A 21,495-nucleotide genomic window follows, 5' to 3' on the forward strand; every position below is an offset into this window, starting at 1 on the left:
AGTACAGCAAACACACTAAGTTGGGCCCCAAACCTTCCAACACTTACGAATCATGTAAACCATCCTCAAATACATAAAGTTAAGAACATGAATAAACAGTTGCAGAATCTGACGCCTTTAGGAACTTTTGCCCAATTAAAGATTCCTGGACATGGATATTTTTATGAAATAGTTTTGAATGCTCCTTCTTTTCAAGTGCTAAAAAACTAGAATATTTAATGGTTTAGAAGCCTGAAAAATTTCCTTTTAGAGAAGCCCTTCTAGATAGAGAAGAATTGGGGTGTGGTAAGGGGGGTGAAGGAGGAATATCTGAAAACACTAACTTTCTAGCAACCCTGTTTTTTATGTCTTTCGTACACTCTTAAATCCAAAATGGCCAAATACATTGTCAAGTTTTCCCCAGAGTTTTGTTTCCTGGACTGAGATATGTCATGCCAAGTTTCAGTCTCAAGAGATTTTTTTCTCTTTTACCACCAACCAAGTTGCAAACGTCCTGAAAAAAGGGGTTTACAATAGAAATGTTGACACAACATTCCGAACAGTGTTCCAAATGTGAGGCCGTGCTACAGCCCTTTTTGTGATTTATATTATTTCCCAATAATTTTAAACTATTTTTAAAGCATCACCAAATCCACGAATGTGGTGGATGCTGAAAGCAAGATTCTCCAACAAATGCTAGATCAAAATACAATTTCCCACCATGTGTTTGTAATACTGCACTTGGGCAGATAAAAACATTGACAGAAAATCCTCAGTCAACAGATGTTTTTCCATAGATATAGACTGGAATAAAATTTTCACCAAGTGGCTTTCTGTAAATAGCCCACTCAATTTTACAGGGCTCTAAAACAACACAACATAGCTGTCTTATGCACAATCTGAAACAACTGACTTGCTGAAATAGTTGTAATAAACCTTAATATTTAGCATTAGTATGGAAGTCTAGATCCCCTGCTGATCTATAGGGAGCATCTACTCCCTGGGAAAGACCTTCTTGATTTATTGGAACAGGTGATTTTCTATCCACACGCTGAAGGCAGAGGTCTTTCTTTTCTTTTTTCCTCTGGGGTACAGGTACAGAGCCAGAGTTGAACTTCACAAAATTTTGAGGGTCTGTGGTTACAGAGGAACACCTGTGGGCAGCATTTCATCCACAGTGTGTAGAAAGTGAAGTAAATGGGCATAGTCATGTGAGTAACATTAAGCATGTGTGTGTTTGCAGGATCAAGTCCCAAATTGAGTATCTGAAACAGGGAGGATCTTTTTGAAAAGATGCTGGAGTAAGTTACCTTTCACCCTATCACATGCTACCACAGCAGGTAACATTCTATTATGTTAGACTATAGTGAAGTGTGATGTTTGCTAACCATAGCTGAGCAAACATCTGAAGGTATGAAAGCTTTGACCTGATGTCTGGCTCTTGGCAATGTCACTCAAGACTGCAGCATGAAAATGGGGGTGGGAAATGGGACCCAACACAAGTGTAGCCCTCCCACAACCCCAATACACATAGAAATCAGGACACCCTGTCCCCTAAAATAAGTCCTTATACTAATCTCACCAGATAAACATCAGATTTGAGGGGAGGGAAATATTCACAAATTCCTCATCCTTTTTCTGTTCCATCGGTAATTTTGATTCCCTCTAACACAGACCTGCCCAGAGTGGGGAAAGTGGGGTGCAGGAGACTCCCTCATTATGGATTGAAGCAATTTTAAAGCATTTTATAATGAAGGATTTTGCAGTCTTTGTGTGTTTTTTTATTTAAACATTTAAAATTTCCCTATATATATTTTCCCTCATTTAAATGATCTCAACAGCTTGATAGCCCTGCAGAATGCTTTAAAATCACCAAAGATGTTTATGATAACCATGTTCCACCATCCACTCCAACCAAATCACCCCAAACCTAACCCCCTTAATGCCTGGCACGTAACCCAGACCTAACCAGACTGGCACTGTCAGAAACAAACAACCCCTCCAACCTTCCTCAATTTTTTTCCTCCTCTTTTTTTTTTTTTTTTTTTAAAAAAGCTCAATTTCCTACTTTCCAGCAGCAGAGAGAAAAGTGGGGAGGGACCTCATCTGTCACAGCGTATGTAGATTAACCTTTCAATTAGCTGTTATCAGGTTCTGTGTTTTAGCACCAGTCCTCCAATCTGCCTCCATTTAGCATCAGGAAGGCTTGAGGTTTAGGGTGGGTTTTTAAAAAAATTAATAATAGTCATTATTTGTTCTGTTTTTCCTTTGCTTCCCCACATCCTGATGTGAACAGTTGGAACCCATTTTTGTGTGTCTGATCTCTCTCCCACCCCTCTTTGTGTGTGTGTGTGTATGTGTGTGTGTGTAAGTGTAAGAAGACGAGCCCCACAGAGGAGGAGGGGAGACAAGGTATTCTCTATATATTATTCTTTTTTTTCCTTTTGCAAAGGAGTTTAGAAAAGGTAACTGATGCAATCAATCCGTTAACTTCGGATTCTCTCAACCCCCCCCCCCCCTTCCTTGTCTGTCTCTCCTGGCTGCGTTTCCTCGCTGTGTATGTGTGAGGGGGAGGTTGTGTTGTTGTTGTGTTCCTGGCTCTGGTTGCAGCCAGGAGAGAGAGAGAGAGAGAGAGAGAGAGAGAGAGAGAAGCCGCGATCGCGTTTCAGGGGCAGCACATTCCGCAGGAACCGCTGCTGCAGAAACACACACAGCCAGAGAAAGGAGGTCATTGCAAGCAAAGGGGGGAAACCTGCACCAGAGGTTAGACTCATAGGAGTTTATGTGGGGGTGGGGGGAATAACAGGGAGCATGCGATGGGTTTTGTTTTGCATTAGGTGACAGGCTGCAATTTACCATAATAACCCCCTTTCCCTCCTCTCTCTCTGTGCAAGGAGGTTGTCAGTAAGCTGGGTACTTTTTTTTTCTTTTTGCATTGGAGGCTGATGCACGTGTTTGCAGACACTTATGCTCGGTAAAGCATTGCAGCGTCCCTGTGCATGTTGCAGAGGAGGGGATGGTTGGGTGGGGGAGGGAAGGCAGGGGGTGGCTGGCTTTTTGTGTGTTGCATGCGCCCACCCTGTACGGGTAGGTTGTAATTGTTCCTTAGCAGAAGGGATGACAGGGAAGTCCTTGTGCTTTGCATGGGGAAACTTGCAGAGACCTGCATGTGGCGCTGGAGCTGGGCGTCTTTGTGCCCCTCACCCCCTCCATTCCGTGGTGCGGGCTGCGTCCGTGCGCGCTAAGACGCTGCTAGTGCCAGGCACCTCGGGAGGGTTATGCTGAGACAACACGCAGGGTCTATCTCGCCCGCCCGTACGAGTGGCAAGATCCGTGCCACGCGCATGAAGCTCAATATTTAACGCTGTGTATTAGTGTGTGTCGCGCGCCCGCCCTGAAGTATTGGCTCAGCAGCGGCTGTCGCTCGCCAGCGCTCACCTCTCGAACAAACTTCAGGAGTAGGCGGTGACTGGGGGAGGGGGTGGGAAGTAGGCGAGAATGACCGGTGCGGCAGCCAATAGAAGGGCAAGGTTGCGAGATTCCTCGCCCTAACTAGTAATCGGCTGCCAATCGGTAGAGTTCAAGGCTGGGCCAGGGGCTAGCCGGGTCCCTGTGGGTGTTTGGCGGCGGCAGCGGCCAATGGTTGTCCACAGTGCCTCCCCCTTGACAGGTAGGCGGGGTTTCTTATGATCGAAGGGGCGTGTCCCGTGATTGGCACGCCCCACGTTCCAATGGGGAGCCTGGCTGGCTGCTGGGCGCGGTGCGCCGCTCCTGCGGGCTGGTGATGGACAGCGAGGAGTGGCCAATGAGCTTGGTGCGGCGCGGCCCAATGCCGGGCGGCGGTGGGCGGGGCGCGCGAGGCTTGGGCGGGGGGGGGGGGGTAGGTAAGGTTTTAATGAGACTCCATTGGGCTATAATCAGTGTCATGTCGGATTCACGTTAACTACAACAGGGTGAAACAAAATGGCGGCGGCTTAGGTGAGCCCAGCAGCAGCAGGGGGAGTACGGCAGCTGGGGGCGGGGGAGGGGGAGAGCCAGCAGTGGCGGCAGCTGCCTCAGCCTAGCAGCAGCAGGGGGAAGAGCCAGCAGCAGGGGGAGCAGCAGCAGCAGCAGCACCTGGAGGTTGCTCCTCCCCCTCCCAGCCCTGATCCCAGCAGAGGTGAGTGGTACCCTGAGAGGGGGAGGGGAGATCTGTCCCCACAGCATCCCTCCCCGAGGGGAGGGGAGGGCAGGGCAGGGCATGTCACACATACACAGGCACCGCCTCATGTGCGGACAGCTGCACAGTGATGTTGCCCTCCCCACCCACCCGGTTCTGCAGCCCTGCCAGATAAAACGTGCAGAACGTTTGTGCATTAAAATGCGGCGGTGGGGGGGAGGATTTAAAAATTAAAATAAAATGACACCCTTCATCTCCCTTCCCAATAAAGCATCCCCCTGCGATAGCCGACTGAGACTTGCCAATACATCCTCCCCACCCCAGGTTGCAAAAATATTGTGCATTTCAAAATAAACATGCAACCTCAAAAATTCCACCTTGAAAACACTTAGTTTAAAATACATCCCCTGCCAAAACTTGCCACTTATCTCACTGAGAATTACAAATTCTCCCCCCCCCCGCAAAAAAACTTTGCCTTTAAATTACCCCCAGTTCCTCAAAAATATATCTCCATCAAAAGCATCAACCACATATTTTAAGCAGAGAGTCAAAATATTCCCTCCTTCCAGTTGCTGATGACTTGAAATCACTGTCATAGTAGTAGCACATTCAGTGCTTGAAAAATATGCAGGGGGGGAAGGTGTGAAGGGCAAACGTTTAGTTTTGTTGCTGTCAGGTTGTGGTGGTGCTGCTTGCTGCTGCTGGTGCTTCTTTCTGTCATGTTGCTGTTTTAATGTGTGATCTTACGCTGGTTTGTGGGGTATTGCAGCATCCAAACACTTAATCAGATCCTGATTTACACATGCTGCTCTCCAAGAAATTAAATAACCCGTTAATCTGTTTCTTGCAGCTAAAGTTGCTAGTGCCTCTCCCTTTGCAGTTAGCTAAAGTTTATACAAGTACTAGTTCATTCACTTTTCATAATTAAAGGTATATACCATGTGAAGAGAAAAAAAATCACTGGCTCCATGATCTGAATAATTTTAGTTTAAAGAGTGTCTTATGAACTGGGAGTCCCCCTGTCTGATTTTTCTTTTGTGGCTGTATTTATTTTGAGAAGGAAACTTATGTCTTGAATCTTTAATTGAGGGGATAGTAGGGAAGAATTAGAATTGATGGGCTGCATAATTCTAAATAATGGGCTGGATGAAAGGAGTGTGGCCAAGAGAGTTTGTTTAATGCAATGGCAGTTTTCTCTTCTTTCTCCACTCCTGCTGCAATCCTTACCTGACCCTGATGCTGCAGCAGAGAGCTGGCCTGCTGCTGCTCCTGCTGTCTCTGAACAGAGCAAGTAGGAAGGAGCTGAATGAAATGGTACTTTACAGGTCACCAGTAGGTTGCACAACTCGCTGTCTTTTCTGTTCTCTCTCTTTCTCCCCCCCCCCCCATCTATTCTGTTAAAATCATATTTTAAAAACTTTTATTTGTGCATAATATTGAAAGCAACTGAGGATAACTTTGAGCTCTTTTTTTTTTCCAGATCTCTGTGTGAAAAGCTTATTTTTCTTATTAAAAAGAACAGCTAGATTAAAACTTCTTTCCATTTAAGCAAACAGTTTGTTTTCTGAATCTAGAATTGTTTCTGAATGATCCAGATACTAATTTGGTCTAAAGGAAGATGTCATTCTTGAGTATAGTCACTAATCCTATAATCCTGTAATGACATGTTCAGTCAAGGTATTCTTTAATTAGCTTTAGCCCTACAGTAGATTTGTTTTTCACAATTTAGCTTCATTCTAAAAATTAAGTTATGATTTTGCAACTATTTTGGATCTAGCTTAGTTTATGATTTAAACACAGGCCAACCATTGAACAGAGATGTCTTTTCTTGTACTGCAAAGTAAGATACTGTGCTTTCCAGAGCTCCTGTATCTGCATGCTCAATATTAATGTCTGGCTACATTTTGTGAACATATAAAGGATTACTGACTCCTAACCACTTGGCTGCTAGAATAGTGCATTTTAAAAGTAATCAAAGTTGCTATGACTTTCAAAACAAGGCATAATTGAGCATTTGAGAAACTGAAACCATAATACACAGTGTGAGGCAGCTAAACCCACTAAGTTAATGCCTGCCACCAAGAGACTTGGAACTGGTCCCTCCCAATTTAAGATTATGGTGGTGAAACTAATCCTTGCTTTGTTGGAGCTTACTAAAGTCTTAATAGAATATTATTTAATGATGAATTTTTTTGGGAAGATTAATGTGGACACCAAGAAGATTGGTGATTATATTATACGTAACAAAGTGAAGTTGCTAACAAACTTTTAGCCAAATAATAATTGCAGTTTTGAGTTTTAAATGTGTGTGACTTTGATCTAGATTTAGCAGTGCTAGAGAAGCATAGTTCACAAAATTATTAATTGTAGCTTTATTTTGAATCTTGCAGCATTCGCTTGTTTTAACGTTGAAAAGACTCTTGGAGTCATATTTTGCTGAGTATGTACTGGGGGATAGAATCTGAAAGACTATATCTGATTTTTTGGTTGTCTTAGACTTGGCTTAATAATTGCTACCAATATGTCCAATTTCTGAAATTTTTTGTAATTAAAAAAAAAAAAAGTTAGAACTTCTACAAAGTAAGGCAAGCCAGGCACAAAAGCACTGAACTAGGCTATGTTCTGGGGAGAATGTTTGCTATTAAGTATTTCATTTACAGTAGACCTTTTTGGTGCCCATTGTGAAGGCGTCTGCGTGCTTTGCCTAATTAAATACACTCCATGACAAACCGACAGAATAACACTCATTATTTGTTAACTTTTTAAACATTCAAAAGCCTGACTGCACAAGTATTGCCTTGAAGCTTAACAAACTCAGGCTCTGTTGGACTTCTGGAGCAAGTAAATTTTAGAGGTCTTGCTTCTCCATTGAGAAAACCTTGTCATATGCAGTGGAAATTCTCCTGAACTTCTGGTGATACACTCCACCAGTGTTGATTTAGTAGGTGCTAGTATGCAGGAGGTTTTGTGACACAGAGGGAATTTATAGTAAACAGATAAAAATGTGACTCTGCTGCTCACTGCAAGAGTTTCACAGCAGTGTAGTCAGAATTAGCAGTAGCCTATAGCTTGCACACACCTCTTCCACAGCCATTGGCTAATAAAAATTCCTGTAACCCACAGGTTACAATATTTATATTGATATGCTTCATCAGTATCCTCAGAGGTTAGAACAGAACCTACACTGTGTGGTTTGGAATTTAATGGAAATGATATGGTAGTTCATATGACATTAGTGTAGTAGTATAAACTTGAGTAAATTTAAAATGTGGCAAATTTGTATGACTCAGCAATTATGGTTTTGAGGGCTTAATTAAGGCACTGACCTTTATTCCCATGGAAAATCCATGGTAGAGCCATACAACTCTCCCTCTCTCCTTTTATTTTTAAAGAAATGTAGCCACTGCAAGGAATTCCCTCAAGATTTTATTCCAGGATATGGGCAAGCCCTATAAAATGGTGTTAGTGTGATTTCTAAGGTATATTTACTTGTGGGTTTTTTTTTTTTTTTTTTTTTAGACAGTTTCCAGGGTTCAGAAATTATCAAAAATTAAAGCATGGGCTGTTTTCAGCCTAAAGCTCTCTCCCTATTTGAGCATTGCAGCTATGTCTGAAATGGTCTTCACCCACAGTTCTCATCCATGTGCTACTTGATTCCAAAATGAAACTGTATTAGAACCTTCCTTGTGTAGTTAACCAGAGCATGGCTCCCATGAGTAGACATTCTGTCTTAAACTTAACCCTGTCCACAATGGAATATCCATTTATATTTAAACACTTCTAGCTACAGCAGTCTGAAAACTGTTCTCAAATGTGCAAAACAGTTTTCAAACAGTAATAGGTAAGTGGCTTGTGTACTAGTGTGGACTTGAATTAAACTTTGAATGGGTGGGGCTACCTTTTCACTAGCCAGTCTGTTTAGATCAACAAGCTTCTGTGTTGGAGTCGGTGCAGTATCCAAATCATATATATGGTTATAATATATATATTTTATTCGGAATGTCTTTTTATTCTGGCCGTCTGTTGAATTTCTGTGTTTGTAATCCCAAAACTACTTAAGCCCCAACCAAACCTAAAGGATGACCCATTCATAAAAACTGAGTTACTGATCTCTTGCTTGGGTCTAGAGCTGTGGTTCTCAAACTTTTTTTCATGGACCACTTGAAAATTGCTGAGGGAATCAGCGGGCCACTTAATGATCTTTCCGAATGTTGTTTGTACCGTTAGTTAACTATTGTAAAAAGCACTAAATATAATTTTTTTAATAATAATTAAAATTCTTTTCCTACAAATAAAAGCACACACCTCATATTTTAATATCAGTAGTCTTACCTTTCTAATGCAATGGTTGTGCCCTCTCTTCCCTGCCATGGCAGCCCACAAGCTGGGGGTCTCCCCTCTCTCCCCCACCACAGCTGCCCCCGAGCTGGGGCTGGGAAGCAGGGGGGTCTCTCCCCTGCCACAGAGTTGAGGCAGGGAAGGAGGGCTGTCTTTCCTTGAAAGCCGCAGCCCTGGAGCTGGGGAAAGTCACCTCTTTCTCTGGCCGCCACAGCCCTGCACATCCCAAATTCCCGTTGCCCCCTCTTTTCACCCCACTGCGCACTGCCCCCTCCAACGAACCCCCTATTTCTCCCAAGGCCACCACCACCTAACCTTACATGTGTCTTCTCTAGGGTCCAAGCACCTAATTTATGGAGCCATGCCTGCACAGCTGCAAGAATTAGGTGGGTGGGCCCTTCATTGCCTCACCTTAGAGGAAACTATCCGCGCACCACCTGAATAGAGCTCGCAGACCACTGGTGGTCCACGGACCATGGTTTGAGAACCTCTGGTTTAGAGCCATTTAAATTAATCAGTAACTGGCCACACTTCCACTATTTAATCCTGCTGGGCAGTACCACATGAGACCTGATCTGGAGTTGAAACTTAAAGAAAGAAGAAAAATATAAGACCCAACACATGCCTATTTGCTCCTCTTGAAAATTACTTACAACCTTGTAAGAAGATTAGAATAATTACAACTGCTAGATAAGTGTGACCTGTGGAATTGCAATTCCATTTTCTGGAAATATAGTATGCCATATACTCAATTTTCAGTTGTATTGTAGATCAAGAATATTTATATTTAAAAGAACAAGGTGAGCTTATTATTGGATAGACAGACTTGATTGCAAAAGCCACTTTTTTACGTGAGATATTAATATTGGCTTTGCACTTTGCTGTTGAGTCATTGTGTGCTGCCTCAACAGCTGACACATGTATATTTGTTTAAATTTAGATTTTTCTGGAGAATTGGAGAATCTTCTACTTTTCAAGAGAACAATCAGTTTAAATGTTGAGTTCTGTTCCATGTGGTGGTATTTATTATTTTCTACTATATCTCTTATCAAACTATTAATCCTATCAAGTGGTGTTTGTTGTTTAATGCTGGCATATAATAGGGCATGACCTCAGATGTAGTTGGTTAACTTTTTTTTTTAAACACCTATTTTTAAGATTTGAAGATTACATCATGAGACAGAATAAATTTAACAATTAAGTATATTTTCATCTCCGTGTATGGTTATATTTATTTGCTTAACACCTTGACACAAAATGAGTCTAAACCTTACCAAGAAACTATTTATGGTATTCTAAACTTCAGCTAACTTTGGAGGCCATGTAATCACTCACTTAATAGAAGAAACTGAGGCAATTTGTGTCTTGAGACAAATGCCACAGATAAATGGCACATAGAACACTTGACTTAAACGTACCATGTGCATTCATACTGAAAATAGGAATTATAAATGTAATTACATTATGCCTATCTGACTCGTCCTGTCACTCCATTGGCAAAGTTCCTCCTTCCTAAGAAGCTCTGGTATTGCTGGCACAGGTAGGCCCTTGTTTTCAGCCTCAGAGGTGATAGTAGCTCAGTGGTGTATGGTTATCCCTGTACATACTGTGACATTGATACTTGTTATGGGCACTATATCAGTCATATAGTATTTGTGTTCTGGTGGTGATTAAACTATATATAAACTCATCAAACAAAACAGGTAGTTTTTAATTTTTGTAGCCTGTTGAAAAGGAGGGAATGCTTGACAAAGGGCACTTTATCAACGAATTCCCTAACAGGTGCAGCTAATCCTTTCTTCATTAATTACAAGACTATAGTGCATATGTATGGTGTTTACTTTTTTACAGTGGTGGGCTTCAAGAAGGTCTATTGACCACTAGTGTTCCACCAGGAAAGACTTCACTGAATTGAATCCTTTTAAAAACTAAGCAGTGAGTAATTGGTTGGGGAATTGGGACTCTTAAAAATTACAGTTACACTGGGTATGAGTAGAAATTTATGCAGTCTGTGGATCACTTTCTAAAAGGGGAGGGAAGTGTGGAATTCTCAAACACATTTTGCAAATAAAGTGCTGTTTTTAAAAAGTCACATGGAGGCTTCATTACTGGACCATCTCCAAGCTAAAAAAAATGACACTAGAATATTATTTTTATTGCTAATTTGTATCTATTTCAGCATTAACTGTTTTTCTTTTCTTCTCTCTCTAAAGCTTTTACCTTCCTTGATAAGGATGTACCCGTACCACCAGGAACAGTCTTTCTAGACTTCCAAGTTGGTAAAATAAGGAATTTCAGTCAGCACATGTTTCTGTGTCTCTTCTGATTCCTGAAGGATGGATATTTATGAGAAGCTACTAAACAGCATGTGGAACTCTCTGATTGTTTTAGAGTTGTGAATAACCTTTGAAAGATTTGTTAAAAGAATAAAGAGGAACCTCTATGGGTAACTTTTGGCTGGAAGATATTCTTGGTCAACCATGGTAAAACTTGCAAACCCACTTTATACAGAGTGGATTCTTGAGGCTATACAAAAGGTTAAAAAGCAAAAGCAAAGGCCATCTGAAGAAAGAATTTGTCATGCTGTGTGCGCTTCACATGGATTAGATAAGAAAACTGTTTCAGAACAGTTGGAACTAAGTGTTCAAGATGGCTCTATTCTTAAAGTTACCAACAAAGGCCTTGCATCCTACAAGGACCCAGATAATCCTGGGCGGTTTTCATCTGTTAAACCTGGCACTCTTCCTAAATCTGTTAAGGGATCTAGAGGAGCCTCTAATGAGCTTCGTAATGTGGATTGGAATAAACTATTGAGAAGAGCAATTGAAGGGCTTCAGGAACCAAATGGCTCCTCTCTGAAAAACATAGAGAAATATTTGAGAAGTCAAAATGACCTAGCAAGTATTTTCAACAACCCTGTCTTTCAGCAGAGATTACGGTTGGGGGCCAAGCGTGCTGTAAATAATGGGAGGTTACTGAAGGATGGACCTCAATATAGGGTGAATTATGGTAGTTTGAACAGTAAAGGAACTCCAAAATATTCCAGTGCTTTCCCAGCTTCTCTTCCACCTGTAAGCCTTCTACCCCATGAAAAAGACCAGGTAAGTGTGAAAAATGAAGGCAAATCTAGACGTGAAAACAAAATCCAAATAAATGACTATTTCAGTTTTCCTTTGGTTTTATATGAAATTGCTTGTTATAATTTGGAATAGTTTTGGATTAATTTAACTGTTTGTGAATGAATCTTTGACTAACACATTCTGAAAGGTGATGCCTGCATTGCTGTATATGCTGTTGTGAAGTGTTTGGGTTGTTCCTGGTTTTGTTTTTTAAGATAGGGAAGAGGAGCTATGTGGGAAAGGGGTATTTGTGCCCTTGTGCTTGGGCACTTTTGGAGATGAAATGTCTTTTTGTCCCCTATTCCACCAGCTTGATAAAGTAATGTTATGATGTTGCTATAATCCTGGCATAACGATCAGTAGAAATCAAGCAGTTCACTTCTTTGTGTGTATAGTTTTGTACTACAGTGCATGGATCAGACACAATTTGTTTCACAACTATAGTAACACTAATTAGTAGATCTATTGTTAATAAATTTCTAATGTAGTCTTAAGTCCTCTTTAAAAAACAACAACAAAAAAACAAAAAAAGTATTTTAGTTATACTCCGCCTTAGAACTGTGGTTATTGTGAGCTGAAGTTAATAATACATGCATCTAGGAACTGAACTACCGATGTCAGATCAATGTGTTGCTTCCTCTTCCTTCTACCATGGGATCTTTTGTGGCTCTCAGTGTCCTGAAGAATGTTCTCAGCCCATTTTAATTCTCTTAACCATCATACATCTGCTTTGTCACCAGGTGGCCCTTATACTTCCAGCAGAGGTGTTTAATAATAATAATTAATGGAGATATCCCATCTCCTAGAACTGGAAGGGACCTTGAAAGGTCATCGAGTCCAGCCCCCTGCCTTCACTAGCAGGACCAAGTACTGATTTTTGCCCCAGATCCCCAAGTGGCCCCCTCAAGGATTGAACTCACAACCCTGGGTTTAGCAGGCCAATGCTCAAACCACTGAGCTATCCCTCCCCCCCCTTTCTTTCTAAAACTATCCCTGTGTTTTCATCCCAAGATTTTAAAGGATGAGATGATGAGAGAGCATCAATGGCATAAAAAATACCTAAAGGGAACCCTTGGTCATTCCTCACTTGGAGTTTGTGGTGTGCTTTTAGAAACTTCACTAGAATTTTTCCTACTCTGCCATCTGGTATCCCACTCTGCTTGCATTATTCATCTCAGTGGCTTTTTTTAATGGATTAATTGCAGAGTGGCTTTTGAACTTCAAATGCATTTTGTTAGTGCTCACTTCTGACTTTGCATAACATACACATTTCTTTTGACAATTATGGGGGCCGAAAACGGCATCTCTATCAATCCTCCTCTTAGCAGTTTTCACACTGATTTCTTTCATTCCTTTCTCCTCTCAGCCTAGCTTGTGTCTTGTTCTACATTGTTGTACAGAAGCAATTCAGCTATGGAGCTGATGGCAAAGTGACACTGACTAGAAGCCTGAGCCTGCAGAATTATATGTAGATGGGGGTGCTCAAGCAAAGTTACCCATTTATTTCAGTGATATTGCTCATGTATGAAAAGTGCATGGTGCATCAGGCCCTAGAACTGGAATAGGAATTCAGGAGTATTGCTTACCATGTGATTTTTTCCCCCCCCTATATTTATACACTGTATAGATTTAATTATGCAAACCACTGAGAGCTTCATCATTACAAGTACCTTTAGGAATTCTTGCTGTATTCCAATATTCTACACTGAAGTGAATCATCTGAAGCAAACAAAAATGCATTAATAATATGTCGGATCTTCATGATCTGTGTTCTCAGGAGGAAATCTCCATTGGTAGTGTAGGGATAGTGACTTGTTCAGGGCAAGCAAATGGTCACATAGGTCATAGTGCTGGAAAAGTTAGCCTTCATTGTACCACTAAGAAATGCTGATATAGAACTAAATTTGATTTTTGAACATATGTCCAACAAATCAGTCCTCTGATGTCAAGTATTGTTACAAGAATTGAGCTTTCATTATATGAAGCAAATTCAGGTATAAAGATGTACTGCTAATTTATGCTGCTTAGATTTTACTCAAAATCTTTTACATCAGCTTCTGGAAACCTGTGTAGCTCCACTCAGCTGGGCTGACATGTAGCAGCTGAGGATCTGCCACATTAAACTATATTGTAAGAATTCACCTATAGACGATTATGGGGCCAATGTCTTGTATGTAACTACCAGTTGCATGACTTAATTTATTAAAGAGATGGTTATTTTAAAATAATTTAAATGTCTTTTATTGTTCATCTTGCTGCTTTACTTACTTTCCATAAGTGTACAGGTTAGTACTGAAGGAAAAAATCTGGTGCAACTTTTTAACTGAAATAAGGAATAGTTTACAGAATGGTTGTACAAGGTGTGTCCCAAGATTATCCCTTGAATTCGATTTACCAAAATGTAGCCAACTGGCCTTTTACATTGAAAGCTAGACTTTGACAGGGCTAGTATATTTTAAAGGCCCCTCTTTGATCTAAATCGGTGGTGGTGTATACACCGTACTAAAGTACGATTTCTTATGCTGAAGAAAAAGTAAGTATGTCAGAAGATTGGTCATGACCATGTTGCCTCTTCTGTAGAAATGATGATTAAAATAGCATCTTGAATTCAAAGATCTCAGTGTTTTTATGGACATTTAGTCTGATCTCGTAAACCCTTGCTTATACAAGTTGTACTTACTAATACAAGTAGTAGTACATCATGTTGGGATAACTGAGAAGCTGTGTGTGTACATCATGGAACTCTATGAAGGTTGGTTGAAGTAAACTGAGCTTTCAGACTGGTGGGACCAAATGCAGACCTTGATAGTCCCCTCTGTGGGGGGCTTGGAGCCCAGTGTGAGGGAATGTTTCTTATTGTGTTTATATAGTGTCCCCCACAGTGGGGGCCTGATCTCAGTTGGGGCTTCTAGCTGCTGCTGTAATAAACAAAATAATGCTGTGGGAACTCTGAAGTTTGCCTTGCAAAACAGGAGTTGCAAACTCCTTTTAAATGTTGGTGATGGAGGGGTGGGGTTGTGAACTCACAGATGAGGTGTGCTGCATGCAAATCCCAAGGGTCCAGAGAGATGTTAGAGCACTGGTGTGTGGATCCTGGGTTAGCCTTTTCCATGAAGCTGTCTGGATCCATTTTCTTCTGGCATCAGGGTTATGTTAGGAGTGGTATAGTCCACTGGTATTCCACCATAGCTGTGTATTACCTCCCTGCTCCACTGGGAATAGAAACCACAGAGTAGAGTTAATGCAAGCTTTAACTACATGTGTATTTCCGATAGAAAACTTGCATGAGTCCAGAGGAGAGCATGTGTTTAAATGTCAGCTCTGCTTCCTGTAGAGTTTGAGTAGTGGAAAAAGATGGTCAAGGGTATGGAACAGCTTCCATATTAAGACAGACTGAAAAGATTTAGGGCTGATAAACTTAGAAAAGAACTGAGTAAAGGGGGATATGATGGAGGTCTATAAAATCATGAATGGTGTGGAGAAAATGAATAGAGAAGTGATATAACCCTTTCACACAATACAAAAACCTGCCATTGCCAAACGAAATAAAGAGGCAGTAGATTTAATACAAACAGGAAGTACTTATTCACAAAATGCACAGCTAACCTGTGGAACTCATTGCCATAGGATGTTGTGATGGCCAAAGTATAACTGGGTTTCCAAAAGAACTGGGTAAATTCATGGAGGATAGGCTATTAGTTAAGATGGTCAGGGATGTAGCCCCATGCTTGGGGTGACCCTAAACCTTTGACTACTGGAAGACAGGCCTGGATTGCTCCCGTAATTGCTCTGTTCTGTACATTCCTACTGAAGCTGTAGAACGGCCACTGTTGGAGACCGGATACTGGGCAAAATGGACCGTGGTCTGACCTAGTATGGCAGTTCTTATGTCTGTACTACATTTACATGGAGGGGATTCAAAGGGCTCCCAGCAGTATGGGAAGAGAAGTGTGCAATGGAGCCACTTATTTCTCAATATCCTTTTGCTACTTTCATATCTGCATGAGGGGATGGAAGCACCTGGCCCATAGGCAAAACATATTCCATTAGGAATGTCCTCTAGCTTTTCAACAATAAGTTTTCTGGGCTGGATGGCAGAAAGTGTGATTAGAGCTAAATGAATTGAACTTCTAAAGAGCATCACAGATAACTATTTTGGGACTAGTGTGGTGGCTTACACTTACCTTATCTCCCCCACACACTCATGTACTAATAAAGAGGGGCTGTTTTAAAAACAAGGGATGTGGGTTGATCATTTGCAAGAGCTTACTCTGTGTAGACATGGATGTGCAGTGGTTTGTGACAGATAGTGGGTGTCTATAACACCGGTATAGCTATTGGGCTTTTCTATGTTATGGGTGAATCAGAAGAGACAATATATGTCATTTGATATGTATTCATTTTTAATATTTTCTTAGGCCTCTTGAATGCCTTTTTAACCCCCCCCCACAGTTGAGTAATAGTTCTCTGCATTAGATTTTTATGCCAAGAGTCACTTTGTTTGGTTTTTCTTTTTCACTTTCAATTTGTCCCTACAAATTGATCTTATTGCAAAAACAAGCTGTTTTATTAATTTTTCATACTTTGAACTCTTATTTAATGTTTTTACTGGCCTATGAAGACCTTACTTGCTTTTCGAATTATAACTTGGCATGGGTTGAATTTCAATTGTCTGGGATGCTGCTTCTGCCAGTGCAGACACTGGGTGTTCCTCCTTCTGTCTGTCAGGCAGGGAGCCAATGTATAAAGAAGATTCTGGCACCCAGCCCCCTCTTCCAGGCTCCTCCCCTCTCTGCTCCTTCCCTGTGGAAAGGCAGCTGGAGACTGTTGGCTAAAGGTTTTTCTAATTGCTCCACCTTGCCCATCTGGCCTTCAGATATACTGGAGAGCAGAAGCAAAAAGCCAGGCAGAAAGGAAGCTGTCTCTCCTGCTTCTGCCCACTGTACTTGTTCCATAATTAGGGCAGTGTTCCACACCCATTGATGTCTGTTTGCCTACAGTGACCTACCATAGCTGACGCTAAATTATCCAGGACCACCTGCCCCACTCGCAGAGGTAGTCTGTAAGAAATTCTCCATATGTCTTCTGCTAGTGAAGAACCTAAACCACATATTCCAGGACTCCATTCAACTAACAGACAACATCCTAGCTTCCTGAGTTCCAACCCCATTTGGGTGTATTTCTGAGGAAAGAATATATTCTCTTCCTTCAATGGCCCAAAAATATTCAGGGCTGGCCAAGACTTTTGTTTATAAAGATTTTTCAGACAGAAAAATCTCTTTACTCCAGCAGTTTTTAAAAACAAGAGCAAATAATTCCCTCTCTATCTTCCTCATTCCAGAGGAATAAGCCTATTTTTCTCTCTCTGCTGGCCTGAAGTCGGGCACAAGTTGAACACCAACAAGTTCTAGCAACAAACTTCAAGCCTGAGCCTTAATTTAAAGAGGGTGTAATCAGCTTTATTTCTTTCCTTCTGAACCTCCTGAGTCAGAGGTGCCAAGAGGAAGCATTTCTTGTTGCCTGCATGGTTGTTCTAGAATCTCCTGAGTCCTCAAGTAGCTCTTGCAAACTACTTAATGGAGTTTTACCCTTGCTTCTGCCCTTTGTCAGATCAGACTCGCTGTGGCCAAAACCCTCTCTCATCTGCTAGGAGCCATCTTGCCAATTCCTTGGACCAAACAGGTATGGGTCTTCTCAAGGTACTTTCATGTCTGTGAATGATCTGGGGAATGATGCTGAGCCTAGTCCTGTCATAATTGACCCAATTATTAAATACAACAGTTAAAGATGGAGTCCCTGTTATACTCTGTCCCCAGGGGCAAATGACCAAGAGACTTCCTGTTGTCCATTGACCTCCGCAATTGTCTCTAAACGTGTCCATTATCCCAGCTTACCAGACGTTCATGAGGTTTTCAGCAGACTGACTATAAAGTGGTAGACCACATTACCATTTGTGCTTGCTTATGTCCCCTGGAGCGTCCAACAAAATGGTGATGGTAATTAGCTGCTGCTCTCAGACAAACTGTCTGTTTAATGCCTTATATATCTGGCCTCTTTCAGGGATTTGTGTCCAAAGGTGCTAAATAGGCAGCATCCAGATGGATATCTCCTCACATTTGAAACTCTGGGCTTGTTGTGAACCAGGAGAAAAGCTCCCTCACCCCATTTTGGAGTCGTAGTAGATAAAAAGGAGGAGGGGAGAGCTCTTGCTCTCTGTAATGCAATTCCAGGCCTGCAAGCAACTCCAGCTTTTAATCTTACAGAAGTATCCATAAGGAGCTGCATATCCTTACAGGTGACCCTGGTGGCCAGCCTGCCAACAACTGGTATGTTTTAGTCTTTCACCTACTGGGGATCTCCTGGAATTCAAATTGGAGGCCCTCCTGTCAGGGAAGCCCTCTCTGACCTGAATGGATGGGTCAATTTCTCTTGAGTCAAGTACTCATTGAAGGATTTCCTCCCCTCCCCATAGGTGCCAGTGGATATGATGCTCATTTCCCACTTGGTATGTTCAGAAGGTTTAGTTCTTCCAGGGAGAGAGGCAGTGTATTAGAAGTTAGGGCTGTCAGGCTTGCTCTGGTTTCTCTGAAATACCATCCAGTGCAATAAATCATGATCAGGTTGGAGAAATCACCAGTGTTGGCCTACTTGAACCAAGAACTGGTGCCTCATGAGTAAGTCTGTCCTGCTTTTCCATTAAGTAGAGAGAAGATCTGGATCTCTGAAGGCTCACATGTCCAGCCAATTTAATAGTTATGGCCATTAGCTCATCCATCCAGGCGAATGTAAACTCTACAGGGAAGTTTTTCAGTGGGTATCGGAAGACTAGGTCACTATCATGTAACCTATTTCCAATCTCTCCCAGAACTATCAGGGTCCCCAGTCCCTGCAACAGACCCCAAACCTAGGGAGCTCTGGCCTGGAATGCGTTCATTATCAGCTGGTTAAACAAGCGATTTTAGGCCTTCCTTTCAAACCCTTTTGCTCCTCCAGAAAATCTTAAAGAACTGTGAGACATGAGAAATAATTTTTCCACTCTACTCCACACTGGTTAGGCCACAACCGCAGTATTGTGTCCTGTTCTGGGTGCCACATTTCAGGAAAGATGTGGACAAATTGGAGAAAGTCCAGAGGAGAGCAACAAAAATGATTAAAAATCTAGAAAACAAGACCTATGAGGGAAGATTGAAAAAATGTGTGTTTTGTTTATTCTGAAGAAGAGACGACTGAGAGGAACATGACAGTTTTCAAGTACTTAAAGGGTGTTACAGGGAGGAGGAGGAAGAAAAAATTGTTCTTAACCTCTGAGGATAATATAAGAAGCAATGGGCTTCAATTGAAGTAAGGGAGATTTAGGTTAGACATTAGGAAAAACTTCCTAACTGTCAGTGGTTAAGCATGGGAATAAATAGCCTAGTGGGGTTGTGGAATCTCCATCATTGGAGATTTTTAAGAGCAGGTTAGACAAACCCCTGTTAGTGATGGTCTAGATAATACTTAGTCCTGCCATGAGTGCAGGGGACTGGATAAGATGGCCTCTCGGGATCCCTTCCAGTCCTATGATTTTATGAAAAGAGAAGGGTGCCTCTTGGTGCTGGTAGGCCGAGTAACTCTACTTCATGGACCTGCTCCATTTGATGGGGGAGAGGTGATTGGAGATGGGGGGGAGGGGATAATAGACAGCCTCCTGAATCCAGGTCCAGTACTGAACCTGTGTCTCTACGTTCTGCAAGCTCATGGCCTGACTCTTGACTAGTCCTTAAAATCCCAGGGAGTTTCAAAGATTATAAAAATTCTCCCTCTACTGCCACAAGAAGTCTGTCTTCCACATATTGCTTGATCTTGTGCCGGTCTCAGGGATAAGGACAGAGAAACTTTTTTCTTTGCCCTTGATCTCTATCAGTATGGACTCAAGAAGAGGACTGCTAGTTACCTCAAGGCCTTCATGCCAAGCATTCTGAGGGGTTCAGTAAATGGCCTCTCAAGAAATCTTGAGGCCACGAGGTGGAATTCTACCGAAAACCCCACTAAAATCCTTGTATCCCTCCATGAATCCTCTAATCTGGTTCCTGCAGTTCTTTTTTTCTAATCCTTTTCTAGCCACTGAACCAGATCTTAATCTCTCTTCATGGAAAGTGGTGGTGGTTTTGGCATAGGCGCCGACTCTGTGGGTGCTCCAGTCCTGCTTAGCACCCACTGGCAGCCAGCTGCCCCGCTGATCAGCACCTCCCGCCCGCTATGATCAGTTGTTTTGTGGCGTGCAGGAGGCTCTGGGAGGGAGGGGGAAGAGTGAGAATGGGGCACGCTGGGAGTAGGGGGCTGAACTGGATGGGAAGAGGCGTGGTGGGGTCTTGGGAGAAGGGATGGGGTGGGGCAGAGAAGGGGGTTGAGCATCTCCTGGGCCCAGAGGAAGCTGGCACCTATGGGTTTTGGTGCCCATCACTTTGGTCTGACGAATTAGGGAGTTGGTAGCCTAGTTTAATCTTCCAAAAAAAGAAGGTAGTCTTCTGCACCTCCCACAGTTTTCTCCTCCAAGATAGTTTTATTTTTATATATATATATAATATAATGTGATAAGGGATCTCCCATCTTAACTCTCATCTGAATCACAAAAGTCCTAAGAAGGTATTCTGGCATTCTCTGGTTGCCTGAGCTTTGAAGACTTCGCTTTAATTCCTTTTATAAATCCTCCCTTCATCTTTTCTTGAGGGCTCATGTGAAGGAAAGAAATCTTCTCCATATATGCTATCATCCTGGTGTGACATACCAGGGTGCAATCTGGACCAGTGAGGGATTCTGCCATATCAGGGTGCAATCTGGACCAGTGAGGGATTCTGCCAGAGCAGTGTATAAGAGAGAAGTCTCCATGCATGAGCTCTGTTGAGCTGACACTTCTTTTGTAAGTCTTCTAGATAGTACTGTCTCTTTGGACTTTACTTCCTTAGGCAGTTTAGCATTTGGATGTGGGGTAGGAAGGTGTGTGTTTTCTCCCCTCTCTTCCCCCAAGCTGCTACTCTTCTCTTCTCCTTGCTGACGGTGAAGACCCTAGTTCTCATACCACTAGAACCTAGCCAGTGTCTTTTCCCCTACCCTTGCCATTGCAGTCTGGTTCTAGAGTTTCAAGAACTCTTCTCCTATACTGTCATGCTATTGCTAAGCAGAAATTGCATCCTGGAAAGCCAGGTTTTTGTTCTCCTGCATCATACCCACCAACCACAAATAGATTGTCCTCTTTGTTGACTGGGGGTAAACTATAGAATTTCAGGCACTGGCGCTTAAATTTGCAAGGAAGTCCTTTTACTTAATCTTCTGAAAACAATGTTTCTTCAAAAAGAAAGAAGCCATTGTAATGTGCTTCTGTTTTAAAGGAAGTGTTTGTATTGTAGCTGACAGCAGAGAGTTAAACTTGGATAATTTTAATATTTTTTTTGTTCATATTCACTTCTCTCCAGCGTTTCTATAAGCTCTGATTTTTTTGCAGGGCACCAGGCATCATCCCATTTGCCCTACAAATTGAAAAATTTTAGGGATTTCCCTATTTTGCTCTCTGACAGCCTAAATTTTGTTTCATTAGCAAATGTAACTAGTTTACAAATGTTTGTTCTGTCTAGATTATTTCTACGTTAAAAGCAACAGGTTCTACCTTAGTAACCAAAATTAATTTTCTCTTTTAATCTCTTGTCTAGTTTGACAAAGTTGGTCCCGCCCCAAGAGCAGCCTTAATTTTATTAAGTAGTTCTTTTCAACTCCCCTGTTTGGCTAATGTTTGCTCATTGTAGTACAGTTGGGATTTGTTGATGCTTGAGATTCCAACTGTCTGTACATCCCACTGTTCCTTGATATTACAGGAGCACAGTTGTACAACATGTGGTGGAAAAACTAGGAACTGCTTTTTTTTTT

The 21,495-nt window shown here is 42.0% G+C and overlaps 1 protein-coding gene across 24 annotated transcripts in view; it reads left to right on the plus strand.

Annotated features, from left to right (window-relative positions):
* Positions 1 to 2,256: 2,256 nt before the first annotated feature.
* KAT6B (lysine acetyltransferase 6B) overlaps positions 2,257 to 21,495 on the plus strand; it is a 195,429-nt gene continuing 176,190 nt past the window's right edge. For 5 of the 24 annotated variants that reach the window (XM_065551655.1, XM_065551670.1, XM_005278748.4 and 2 more), the window contains exons 1-2: positions 3,742 to 3,957; positions 10,690 to 11,577. In XM_065551655.1, coding sequence (XP_065407727.1) covers positions 11,564 to 11,577 — 14 coding nt within the window. In that variant the 5' untranslated portion in view covers positions 3,742 to 3,957; positions 10,690 to 11,563. Of the gene's footprint in view, positions 2,392 to 2,534; positions 2,743 to 3,686; positions 4,139 to 9,421; positions 9,473 to 10,689; positions 11,578 to 21,495 lie in introns of those variants that run through there. The other 19 variants (XM_065551654.1, XM_042856137.2, XM_065551664.1 and 16 more) reach the window with 11 other exon arrangements.

Source organism: Chrysemys picta, chromosome 7, assembly GCF_011386835.1.
Source record: "Chrysemys picta bellii isolate R12L10 chromosome 7, ASM1138683v2, whole genome shotgun sequence".
NCBI classification, from domain to species: domain Eukaryota; kingdom Metazoa; phylum Chordata; order Testudines; family Emydidae; genus Chrysemys; species Chrysemys picta.